This window comes from Neolamprologus brichardi, chromosome 19 (assembly GCF_056152115.1).
Source record: "Neolamprologus brichardi isolate AB-2024 chromosome 19, ASM5615211v1, whole genome shotgun sequence".
Taxonomy (NCBI): Eukaryota; Metazoa; Chordata; class Actinopteri; order Cichliformes; family Cichlidae; genus Neolamprologus; species Neolamprologus brichardi.
The window spans coordinates 12,240,967-12,253,250 of NC_142122.1; the positions used below are offsets into that span (position 1 = coordinate 12,240,967).

General features: G+C 39.2%; 1 protein-coding gene across 1 annotated transcript; it reads right to left on the bottom strand.

The window, feature by feature from the left end:
* Nucleotides 1-1,223: 1,223 nt before the first annotated feature.
* Nucleotides 1,224-9,864, bottom strand: LOC102796375 (TLE family member 5-like). Its single transcript, XM_006798364.3, has 7 exons — nucleotides 9,476-9,864; nucleotides 6,825-6,922; nucleotides 6,124-6,187; nucleotides 5,801-5,845; nucleotides 5,643-5,705; nucleotides 5,020-5,094; nucleotides 1,224-4,570 (listed from the first exon to the last, which is right to left on the bottom strand). The coding sequence occupies exons 1-7, from the start codon at nucleotides 9,500-9,502 to the stop codon at nucleotides 4,331-4,333; spliced, it is 612 nt and encodes a 203-aa protein (XP_006798427.1). The 5' UTR covers nucleotides 9,503-9,864; the 3' UTR covers nucleotides 1,224-4,330.
* Between the last annotated feature and the right edge of the window lie 2,420 nt (nucleotides 9,865-12,284).

A 12,284-nucleotide genomic window follows, 5' to 3' on the forward strand; every position in this document is an offset into this window, starting at 1 on the left:
GAGTGTCCCCCCAAGAGGGACATGGACCCCCTATTGATCCTCTACCTAATCACACGAGCCAAGGTGTGAAAACGGGTGTAGGTCACCATCAGCCAAGGTTTCAGATGAACTCATTGTGAAACCTAGCCCCACCCTATCATGTGATTTCCTGAGTTCAAAGGACTCTTGTTTTATGGATTTCAAGTCTATTATAATTGAATCATTCGCTCTTTTATACAACCAGCAACAAAAGCATTTCTTTTCTGTTTAATTCATTTTAACTTCAGGGAAAATGTTCACTTGGTCTGCTAGGCAAGAAGTTTCGGCAGCTTGCTCGTCTGGAGCATTCAGGTCCTGCCGCAATCTTCCCAGAAGCGGATGTTCCCACAAATTCATCCCAAGAGAAACTGACAAAAATAAATTTAAAAAAGCCCAAGTGCTACATCAATATCAATAGGCCTCAGTTAGGATGGAAAATGTTAACGTTCATGGTAATAATGGGTGATGATTTGGGCAGTAAGAAAAAGACAAAGATTACTTGTTTAAAAGGGTTGCCAGGAGAAACATGGCAACACAGCTTACGTTTGCAAAACTGCATCTGAAGAAACCACAAAACTTCTGGAAAAGGGATACCAAAGTCTTCTACCAGAATGCAGAGTACAAACTGTCAAGCATGGTGGTGGAGGCCTGTGATCTGGGCTTGTTGAACTACTCTGTACACCAAAGTATGCTAGAGTTAAGAGGCCATATGTCCAACAACTAAAGTTTACCTGAAATTGGGTCGTGAATGACCCCGAGCCAGGTTTGCTGTTAAAAGATGGTATAAAAGCTATTGAATGATGGGGTGTCCTGTGAAAACTTTCCCCACAAAGCTATAATTTGTGTTTTTCCTTCAAATAAGGAGGATCAGACTAACAGCACTGAACCATTTCAACAACTTTTCACATGAGAAATATTGATTAGACCAGCGTCAATCTGACCTGGTCAGTTATACCTCGACTCATCCAAGAGGAATTTTTAGTTGAGACACTCCTCAAAACGCCAACATGTATCTCAGTGGACTGGGAGTACAAAACACTCATGCTTCAAATATTCCATCAAGCTGCAGAGGAGTTGACTATCAAGCAAAAAACAAATGTTTCATTTCAGCGCTGACTTAATATGTATCAGCGCGATAACGACAGCGATGCCCTTTACTGTTTTTCCCTTTCCATGTGCGATGCCACCAGAAGAAAAATGACCACTCTCAATCACATCTTTTATTTGTAAGGCACCAGAGACGCTTCCTTACTGCTAAAAGGTTGATTCATTCTCAGAGTACACAGTTGCTTGTTTACATCTTTTTTTTTTTGTTTGTTTTTTTGTCCCGGGTATTTTGAAATGAGACTGTGTTTGTAGACACATTTAACAGTTTTTCATTTGCACAGAAAAAAAAAGGAGAAAACATTTACAAATCTAGAAAACAAAGTTAAGTGTTACAGCCTACTGAGAGAGAATGAATGGAAGAGAAAACAGGAGAAAAAGAAAAGACAGGATATACAACATTGTGCCTCTCGTAGCGTAGGCTTGTAATGCACGCGTACAACAACGAAGTCCTCCATGATACACACACATTAAAAAGCAGCTTTGAAACATACAAAAATGCTTTAAAAAATATGTATATTGATATATTCATATGTATACAAATTGGCCCTTCACAGCAAAACAAACACACATACCATTCACATGTCTGAGTTTTGCCAAGGGAGGATTTCTACAGAGGCTGACGTCAGTATAAAGAGTGCTAATGATTAAATGATCTGTTCTCGCACTCGATATATTGAAGTCAGATCTCCAGGGAGGGAGATACTCCAGCTCCCCAACACTTGCACAGACAGGAAGAAGAAAAACAAAAGGAGCAGTGAGCCACAACTTAAGTGCTTTTCAAATTAAAACAGAGGGAAAAGGGTTATGCTTGGACATTAAAAGCTGGGTTATCAAAGCTCTGGAAAGCACTCACATTACAGGGGAGGGACAGCTGACACACCTGCAGTGTACCTGTGGTCAGCATACAATCATAAAAACGAAAAGAGAGGAAAACAATAATGTGACTGAATACGACAGATAAACCTGGGGCTGTTTCCATGCTTTTTATAACCCATAATAAATCACTGGAAGAGCACTGCTGCCCTCTGCTGCCTAAAAAAATGAACATTTCTCAGCCATAAACTTGAGCTGTTCACCAGTTTCATACCACATACCAACTGCAAACATTATGCATACAAGTTTTGATATATAAGATCACAAAAATGGGAAATTATCAACACGCATATAACCTCCTGGGTAGCATTTTCGAAAACGGTCATCTTCATTTTCTTAGATGTCACTTGAATCATTTCCCTATTATTATCGGTTAAAGTTGAAAACATCTGTGAGCAGCTGCTCCTTTTCAGATATAACAACATAAAAATCCAACAGTCTGCTTTCTGCTTTTACTTCTGGGCCTGAATCTGCACTACTAAACTAGCAGGTTTGGAGTTGTTGAGTGTGCGTAGCCTGGATCGTATTTACTAAAGATTAATTTTACTGTTATTGTTTAACACTGATCAACTTTTAGTCTAATGTGGCTAAACTACCAAAGAATGCCGAACTGCCGAAAATGCTGAACTGCTGCTCTTTAACACTGCAGATCCAATTCATTTTAATCATGCTTCTTTGATATCTTAATAATCTATATTAATGAATGAGTCAAACGGTTAATTGCTATTTGTACATAACATCCTTATTTATATTACAGATGATAAAGCTATTTAAAGCTATACTGCTCAACTTATCTTTATTATTATTAATATTAATATTAATGAAAGTGAATTACAGCTCTGTTCAATAATCACATTTGTCAGAATTCAAACAAAACTGGGAGGAAATGACTGTCCAACAACAAGAAATTATACGTGGGAGCTGATCACAGGTAGAAAAAGCCGAAAACAAAATCTCGCCACATCTCCATGATGGTAACAAAGCTAAAAGAAGTCACTCTCATTAATACAAAAACAGCATATTTAATTTTTTTGCACATTACCTACATGAAAAGCTTGCTACCCATAATGTATAATGAAGACAGTAAGTATGTGGTTGGAATACAGCTCGTGTTTCAAAATGCTGAGAATGTCAGGTTCGTGTAGTCACAGATAAAAAGAAAGGTGGTACTTAACGCAATCTCAGCTAAAACTAAAAAGCTCTGCTAACCTATAAAAACACAACGCTTGGCTATATGTCAAAACCACACTGTTTTAACATTTAGATCCTATTTTGGGATCAATTTTGTGGACCTGCAGGGGGAAAGGACAGGAACAAGGGGGGGGGGGACACAAAAGGTGCTTAAAAGTAAAGTTAAAGTGTTTTCTTCTTTCCAATCACATTCACTCTAACACACAGGAATCTTTATGGTTTTATAAGAACCTGCCTCAGTTTACAAAAACAAGATGAGTTGGGGGGTTTTTCAGAGCATCTATTCTTATCATTTAAAGACGCGGGGTCCATGATCTTATGTCAATGGTCCACATCCCATGTGGAGCTCACAGGAGCAGCTAGGCCTACCTACCACATATTAACTTCCAAGCTGGCTACTTTACCATTTGTACAAACTAAAGATATTTCTGAAATTAAGAAAAAAAACTTGATTTATGTGGGACTAATGCACACAGCTCTGGTAATGCATCCAACGGTTGGGAATAATGAAGAACATAACACTTAACAGAGTAAATTAATGGAATTACTGACAAAACTGCTCCAGTTAACGTTTTGGAAAAAGATGATTTCATTTTAGCAAGTCGTGAGCAACAGTGAAGCAGTATGTGGGGAGTGGAGTTGTTAAAACTGCTTTTTATGACTGGCAGACTGCATTGAGACTCAATCAGAGGGACTACAGAGGACATGGAAATAAACACTAAACAGATCTGATAACAAAAAGATGGAAGAGAAAATAAATCTGACGGTTATCTACCAGGGTACTGCTATTGTGTTTCTTTCTTAGCTCTCTCTCCAAATGGGAAAACATTTATCTTGATTAAGCCTAACAACTGCGGCTTGAACAAATTTTTTTTTTTAAAAACCCCACACATCTATTAAAGTCTAGAAGCCTGAACCAAGTCTATTACCACTAAATAATAAGAACATTTACTCTCAGCCATTCAGGAGTTTCATCTTCAGCACTTACAAAAGTTTGAGCTCGGTCCTTTTGCTAATCATCCTTGCAATTACTCTTCTACATTGACACTCAGTAGACAGGCCTCCAGACACCCTTTCCTTTTTTTGTGACATTTATTACACCCCATACCATTCCTCTCCAAACCTCCTCGCTCTTTCTGCACTAGTCTGACTTGTCTCCATCGTCCCCTCTAGGTGCTCTCTCTGCGACATCTCTGGCCTTGTCCTCCTTCGCTACCGGGGGCTGGCCGTGGGAGTAGTTGGCCAGGATGGAGGAGAGGGACAGCAGGCCGGAGCTGGAGGAGACGGCGGGCAGAGTGGGTGGGGTGAGGCCCAGGGGAAGCGGGGCTACTGGCAAAGCCAGGCCCTGAAGCTGGGACAGGTGTTGCACCTGAAGCTGTTGCTGCAAACACAACACATTAGATAATATAAGTTTACCATCTGTAAAAAAAAAAAAAAAAAAAAAAAAAAGAAGTGTGAACACTATAAAACTAGTGTGATCAGTTATCACACTTGCAGCACGAACTCCAAGCACGCAGGACTGTGGTGATCATTATGCTAAAGAAACCCAACGTGGCATTTTATCTCTGTTTCATATCCTTTTCCAAATTTGCAGAAGCCAAACCACACCATCTATTCTCTTGCTATTAATACGGTTAAACAGAAGTGACACAAAACAACAATGTGGTAAATGTTGTTCGCACAGCCAATAGAAACCTGACAATTAGAAATAAGCGTTCACAGACAAATTTCCATCAATGAGGGAGCAAAACGGGCCCATCCCCAGTCATAATTACCTAACCAGCATGCTACGAAGCAACATCTGGTGGACATTAAAAAAGACAAACTCACACGTATGATGGAGTTCATCTCAGGAGGTGTGACCTGCTTGGCTCTTTCAATAGCGCCCATGACTTGTTGTTGATGCTAAAACAAAGATCACAAGTTCAGAGACAAATATGCACAAGAAAAGCTTGGACAAAAACAGTCAGGCACGTAAGATTTCCTCTTTAAGTAAAAAAAAAAAAAAAGAAAACTTTCTCATCAATATTATGAGAACATACACTCATCGACCACTTTGTTCCACACACTAGTTCAACTGCTTGCTAACACAGCCAATCACAAGGCAGCATTGGGATTTAGTTATGTAGATATGACCAAGACAACCTGCTCGAGTTCAAACTGAGCATCACATAGAGGAAAAAAGGCGACTTAAGTCGTGATTGTCGGTCTGAGTATTTCAAAAACTGCTGATCTACTGGGATTCTCCCAAACAATCGTCTCTAGGGTTTACGGAGAATGTTGGGAAAAAGAGAAAATATCTAGTGAGCAGCAGTTCTCTGGGCCAAAATGCCTTGTTGATGACAGAGAAGAATAACCAGACTGTTTCCAGATGGGTCCAATCTGGTACTCTCAACGTGTACCCAATAAAAGGGCCAGTGGGTGTAAAGTTTAAGTAAAAGGTGAATCATTACCTCCTGTGACAGGTAAGGCAGCACCTGAGCACAGATCCCATTTAGTCTCTTCACTATTTCAGCCTACAAAAGAAAAAGAAGAAAAACAAAAATGGTCAGACCAACACACAAAGAAAGCCGGGTTACTAGACGGATGGATGAATGAAGACGATGATTACCTGTTTGTGCATTTCAATGTTCAGCCCGTAGGACATTTCATAGTACTACAGTGCACAGAGGATGACAAGTAAAAGATTTAGAACACACCTACACAAAGACACGCGCGCACACACAACAACCCTTTTTGATTAATTACTCTCTCTTTCATGTATGTATTTTATACTCTATTTTGAGATGTGTAGTCATTTTTTTTATCTGTGCCTCATCATGCTGTGAGTAAACCTGAGGATTTCTGTGTATCTATTGCGACACTATGAGACTGTGATGGGAGATTTAAAAACTAAATACGCAGCATACCACAGAAATGAGTTACCACACTTACCATGATATAGTGACGCTGCATCTCTGACTTTTCAGAAGCCAGCTTATCGCACTCCAGCTTCAAACTGGGTAAGAAGTATAGAAATATAATATGAGAAAGAGCAGCTCGAAAGCAAATGTACGTATTCATCCTGTTTGGGGATAACTGCACTTTGGGGGAATTATACTAATTCCACAACTTGTCTTGTTTACTCTGAGCTAAGCTGACAGCCTGCTGGCTTAAGCTTCATGTTTAGAATACAGACATGAGAATTATATCAATCCTCTCATCTACTTTCCAGCAAAAAAAGGGCATTCAGCATTTACTGTAATATGAAACCACTTGTTTAAATAACCTTACAATAATAAAATGAACATTCCTTAAATATATTTTATTTACTGGATACCCATATCTAGGACAAATTCATTTTGTTTCACCAAAATCTAGAAGGAGCAGCGGTTCTGAAAACAGAAACATGCCTATAAAATGACAAAAATGACTTTGAGGATAGTTTGAGTGAAGAAAGTAAGTTCACTAAAAGCTGACTGACATCACAGGAGGTGAGGAAAGTCCAGCTCAAAATGAAATGCATTTCTGAATAATTAGCTGCCTTAAATAAGGCCATTTCACAAAAGATAGTAACAACAAAACACTGCAGGAAGAAAGTGTGTGACTTATATTAGAGATTAAATTAGGTGTGTATGGATGTGTTAAATGAATACCTGTGGTACTGTGCTTGGAGGAACTGGAACTCATCTTTGATGCGGTCACAGGAATCAGAGGTGGTGAACTTGAGAGGTTGGCTGGACTGAGAGGATGCCTAAGAAACACAACAAGGTATCTGGTTGATTTTCAGCTTCGAGAAGGCGACTTAGAAATTCTAAGAAAAAAAGCTATCATCATCCTTTACATGAACATATGAGAGCTCCCTGCTGCAGAGCATGTGTGTTTTAATAAAGGTTTGTTTGAAAGCAGCAGTTTGACCTTGCAGATTAACCCTTTGAGAGGATAGCTAAAAGAAAGCTCAGACTCAGCCGTACCACGTACACACAGACATGCGTCCTACGATGTACACATGTCTGTGTGCACATCATAAAATGAGATAAAGAAAGCAGCCGGGTGTTTGATTAACAGCACACAACTGTGAATTGTCTACAGACAGTCACGGCTGTCTTAAAGGTACGGATATGAAACATCTGTCTGGGCCACAAAGTGTGTTGATTGAGGAAATGTGTTTACAGAAGTGTGTCCATGCTGACCATATGTGAGAGGTATTTAGAGGCTGCATTAGAAGTCCGGTTATGTATAGACTACACTTAAACCAACAGTCCAAAGCTGTAATCCATGGTTTATCTGGTTCTCTAAACCTCATTACTCTCTAAATAAGTGGCACAAGAGCAAGAGGTTTCCAGCCGGATTATGGGATTGAAGAGAGAGGCCCGATGCAGCCGGTTACATGGAGATCCCAGAAATCACAACTCTGCACGAATGCGACCAGTTTCAGGTGTGCAAAAATGAAGTGATGAAACTGGCTAGATTGGAAATGGGTGAACCTGCAGCTCAACCTGTAGACATGAAACAATTAGTCAATTCACTGATTGAGCTACATTTTTTTGAATTTGAAAAAAAATGGAAAAGCTCCAAACGTATGAGAATGTGTAACGGTAATTGAAGGAATTGCTAGGTGGGTCTGGAGAAGTAAAACAGAAGCACAGCATGCAAGTTGTTCCATGGTCACGTTCAGAGAGGAAAGACATATGACACAGCCCACCCCCCTCAGAAAGAGGAACAGCAAAGAGCAGTCACATGTTGAAACTAGCCAACAATCATGCACATGTTCTTTTTTTTGAACAGAACTTGGCATATAAACATATATGAGGCTGTGTGACAGCTTTCTTAATTTGTACTTGTTTCACATTCACTAATAGCTATTGCTAACTATTAGTGAAAGTAGACACATCTGTCTAAATTTAATATACCATTAAAAATATAGTTGACTAAAATGATTTGAAACTAACTGAATTTAGATTTTGTTTAAACAAAAATGCCAGACACACTCTGGTTTGAGTTTCTCCAGTATCTTTGTTTTTAAATAAAATCTGCTCCCACCTGATTTTTTTTTTACAGTAACTTAAGCATATTTAATGAATTGGTGCATAATTTTACATTCATACTATGAATATTTTCAGACAATCGTGTACATGTACAATATCAAAGTACATAGGAGCATTTGAGCCCTGAGAACCTCCGAAGTACTCAGAAGCTTTGGAGCCTTCAGTGCTTGTCTAAGAATTTCTCTTTTTCATAATGCCAAGCCCTTATCTGTCGACCTGCTTCTATTATCAGACCGTGAACAACAGCAATGACTGAAGATCTTAGTATCGGATACTTGTCATTTCTACAGGGCCAGGACAATGACTGGCAAAGAAATGTCTAGATGAATATCTTCATTCTCTTCTTTTCTAAAACTGTGCATCATAATAGGCAGTGGTCACATACTGACCAGTGATACCTTTAACATTGCTGCTGTTTACGCAATAATGTTGCTCATGTGGACAATGGCTGTACATTCTTTTCAGCATTTCAGCTTTCATGTACTTCAGACGTTATGGGGGCTTAAAAGTGCCTTAAAATTATAACTTATTGCAACCAATCTGTACGCACTTCAGGGGATTTAACTCAGAAAATATCGAGAGTATGAAAGTAAGATTTTGCATGGCTTCAATTGAGGTTATTGAACAAACACAGGCACACAAAATCAGCTGATCCTGAGGAGGGTCAGGTGGGACATATTTTTTTGTAAGAGTCTGACTCTACACAACAAGTAATGTGCCATTTGATCTAGAAAATAATCAGTACATTTGTAAATAATTACACTTTTATGTACTCACACATTTATGCACTTATTGTTACACATTATTATACTAATACTAGCAATTGATCGTTTTAAATTAAAGTGTTAATTCCCCAAAGTCGCCAATAAACAAAGTCCTATAATAGTTAACAAATGTTCAGTGAAAACCTGCCCTATTTTTGCAACATTTAAAGTATATTTTCTCAAAATGAATGCATGCTTAAACGTGCGTTGTGGTTTGCTGCAAGTAGCAAAAGGGGTGTTAAACCGTCTAAACAACGCACAACATCACTCCAACTTTCTCGGTCTTAAGAGAAGCTAGCTAACGATAGACTGTGTCTGCACATAAGTGAGCCGTATAGCTCGCCGTTTGTTCGAGGTAAAGAGCTAAGCTGCCACAGTGCCTGCTCTGTGACGATGACAGCTACCTGCAGGAAGCAGCGATATGTATCAGCTGTGTGTTGCTAGCTAGCGTTAGCTCAGTTTCCACCCGGGGAGAAGTTCAACCGGCCAACTTACCGAGTGCCTCGATTGAGGAAACATCATGTCAGCAGTGTGTTTCGCCGCCTTTCCTCTGTCTAATCGAACTACCAGGCTAGCTGGCTAAGCTAACGTTTCCCCAGATGTTATTAAATGACTGGAGACGCTATTCGCACTTTGTACTCTGTCATCCTTTAAAATAACGTTAGCTAACGTCAAAGCAGCAGGAGCCTTAGGTCGCCTTCTAGTCTTTGAAGTAGAAAAAAACCCCGATACTTCCGAGGAGTAATTTGTTAACAAAAATAAAAGGTTCTTCAAAGCAACATCAGGCGTTTTTTAGTTTTGTTTTGCTTTTCTTTATTTGGAATAACGCTAATGCTATTCCTCCCCGGGGAAACCCTGGATGTTGACACATGAGCCCCTGACTTTCCTCGGCTTTGAAGAGAAGAGCAGCATCACGCGGAAAACAAAGTGAGCCGCGGAGGAGCGGGCGCCCCGTGTGACACAGAGCTGAACTGACCGGCTCGTGGCTGCAGCCAGGGCCGGAGACAGGGGGGCTGGGGCCGGAAAATAAGGTCTCAGAGCCAGGACTGGACTACTAAAAGGGCTCCCTAAAAGTCCCAATTTGTCTATGTTTGTGTCAATAGATTTTTTTTAAATTAAATTATTTTTTAAAGAAACATTTGTGCTGAAATGTAGCATCTACAAAGTTGTTTTTATTTCATGTACAGTCCTATACAAAGTCTTGATCCCATCTAACTCCTACGAGGATATATACATGTCAAACTGTGACGTGACATTTCTGGCATGCTTCATTCAACTAAATGAATATGAACAAATTGTGTTTTTGTGAAAGGCTGTGAGTAGCAAAGAAAATTTTGGACTTTGTACTAGGAAAACATCCTTACTGAGGAGAGCTATGTGTAATGCTACGGCCTATGGCCTATGAATAAAAATGTCTGTATTCCTAAACAGTTTTACCGAGTGTCTTGAGTTAAAGTTGAAAGTTTCCACTTTAATCACATCTTGACTGTATGATCCACTTCGTTGGTGGTGTACAGGGGCAAAATTACAAATCATCTGCTACTTTTCAAATACCTAAAGACATAACTGTATTTAAAAAATGTAAAATGTTTTTCTGAAGATGGAATGAAGCCTTTGGTTTATATCTGCAGCAGCTTTACTGCGACTACAGGTGGAATCCCATCTATCCCACCTTCCTCCCATTGGTCCTCAGGATTTTAACACAAGTTCTATGGCTGCATGGACAGTCCCTCTGGAGGCCTTTCACTGTGCACAGACTTCCTTAATATTACGCTGAACAGCTTTTGGCATCTTACAATGAAATCAGAATATGACATAGGAAGGTTTAACAAAAGAAAAAAGAAACCACAAAGGTTTTAAAATCTAGAAAAAGTGAATGTGGTCATTTCACTGTCCAACATAAAATGTTCATTTTCATCCTAAAGAATAAATGAAGACATCTAAACTGGGATTTCTGCTACTACACTGTACAGGTTCCAGACTTAAAACATATAGAAAATCTGTAGAGAGAGTTGAAGCATCAAGTTGCCTTACAGCAGCTAAGCAAGCTAAAGGATTTAGAGTTTTTGTAAAGTCTCTCAGGTTTGCACACATCTCTCTTGGGTGTTTGGAGGAAGAGCTCTCACTTGACATGTGTGCAAACCTCGTGAACAGCTACAAGACAAGTCTTACCGCGGTACTTGTCAACAAGGGTTTTTCCACCAAGTACTAAGTTATGTTTTGCTTTGTTTTTCCCTGAAAATTTGTAGGCAACTAAAGCCACAACATTACTGTAACATCAGGCTGAATGATTTAACTCAGCGGTCACTGTTAGAATGTTACATTATTAGTTACATGTGACAAAGCCACTTTGCTGCCACAGTAACACACTTGTACATCATGAGGAAAATATTGATCAGCTGACCTGTCTAGTAGTAGTTGTGGCTTTTCCAAGTATGACATGGGTTTTCTCTTCCAAACCTTACATGTTAACATTGGGATGGTCTTCCTACAGGGAAGTCTTCAGTTGAATCAAGCTGAACATCTATCTTCTTTATCATCATCGTCTTCTAGGGATGCACAGTCCCTAAAAACCTGTGACTGGTCAAAGACCCCAGGCAGGAAACCCATGTACCTATAATCCTGGGTAATAGTCTGGGTTCAAGTTTGTGACACTCACCTTCTCACGATCCCATTTAACCTACATAGTCTTGTCTAACAAAGCCTAATATGCCCCCAAAAATTAAGTAAGGAAGAAAAACGAACCCAGGTCAAGCTCTTTCAGATCTCAAATAAATACTGACTACCCCGGCTTTAACCATCAACTTGACATTACCAATAAGAATTAGATTTTTATTCAACTGAAGATATAAAATCCACGCAACACATCATCAGCAAGTATAGGAACAAATTTATTTCAATTTAAAACAGATACCTTGTCATTATGTTTCTCTCTTAGAAGGCGGCAATGATCATAAGTCATGTTCATGTTTGAATGAGGATCAGGCAACAGTGGTTGAAACAAATACATGAAACACATAAAAAAAAAATATATATATGGCAAGAGTTATGTAAATCAATAAATTGATAATAACCAACTGATTGAAACCCCTTCGTAAAAGGGCTCTGCTTCAGTGAAAACATCCAAGTCCTCACTTCCAACACAAAATAAACAGCACATGCAATTATAATTACAGTTTCTTAGAAAACAGCAGATTATCTCCTAAATCTTCGATCTTAAATACAGAATAAAGTCTTCGTGTGTACTTAAATCATGGAGTCATTAGTCTCTGGTGTGTTTTATTTAAAAAGGGGGACCATCTCG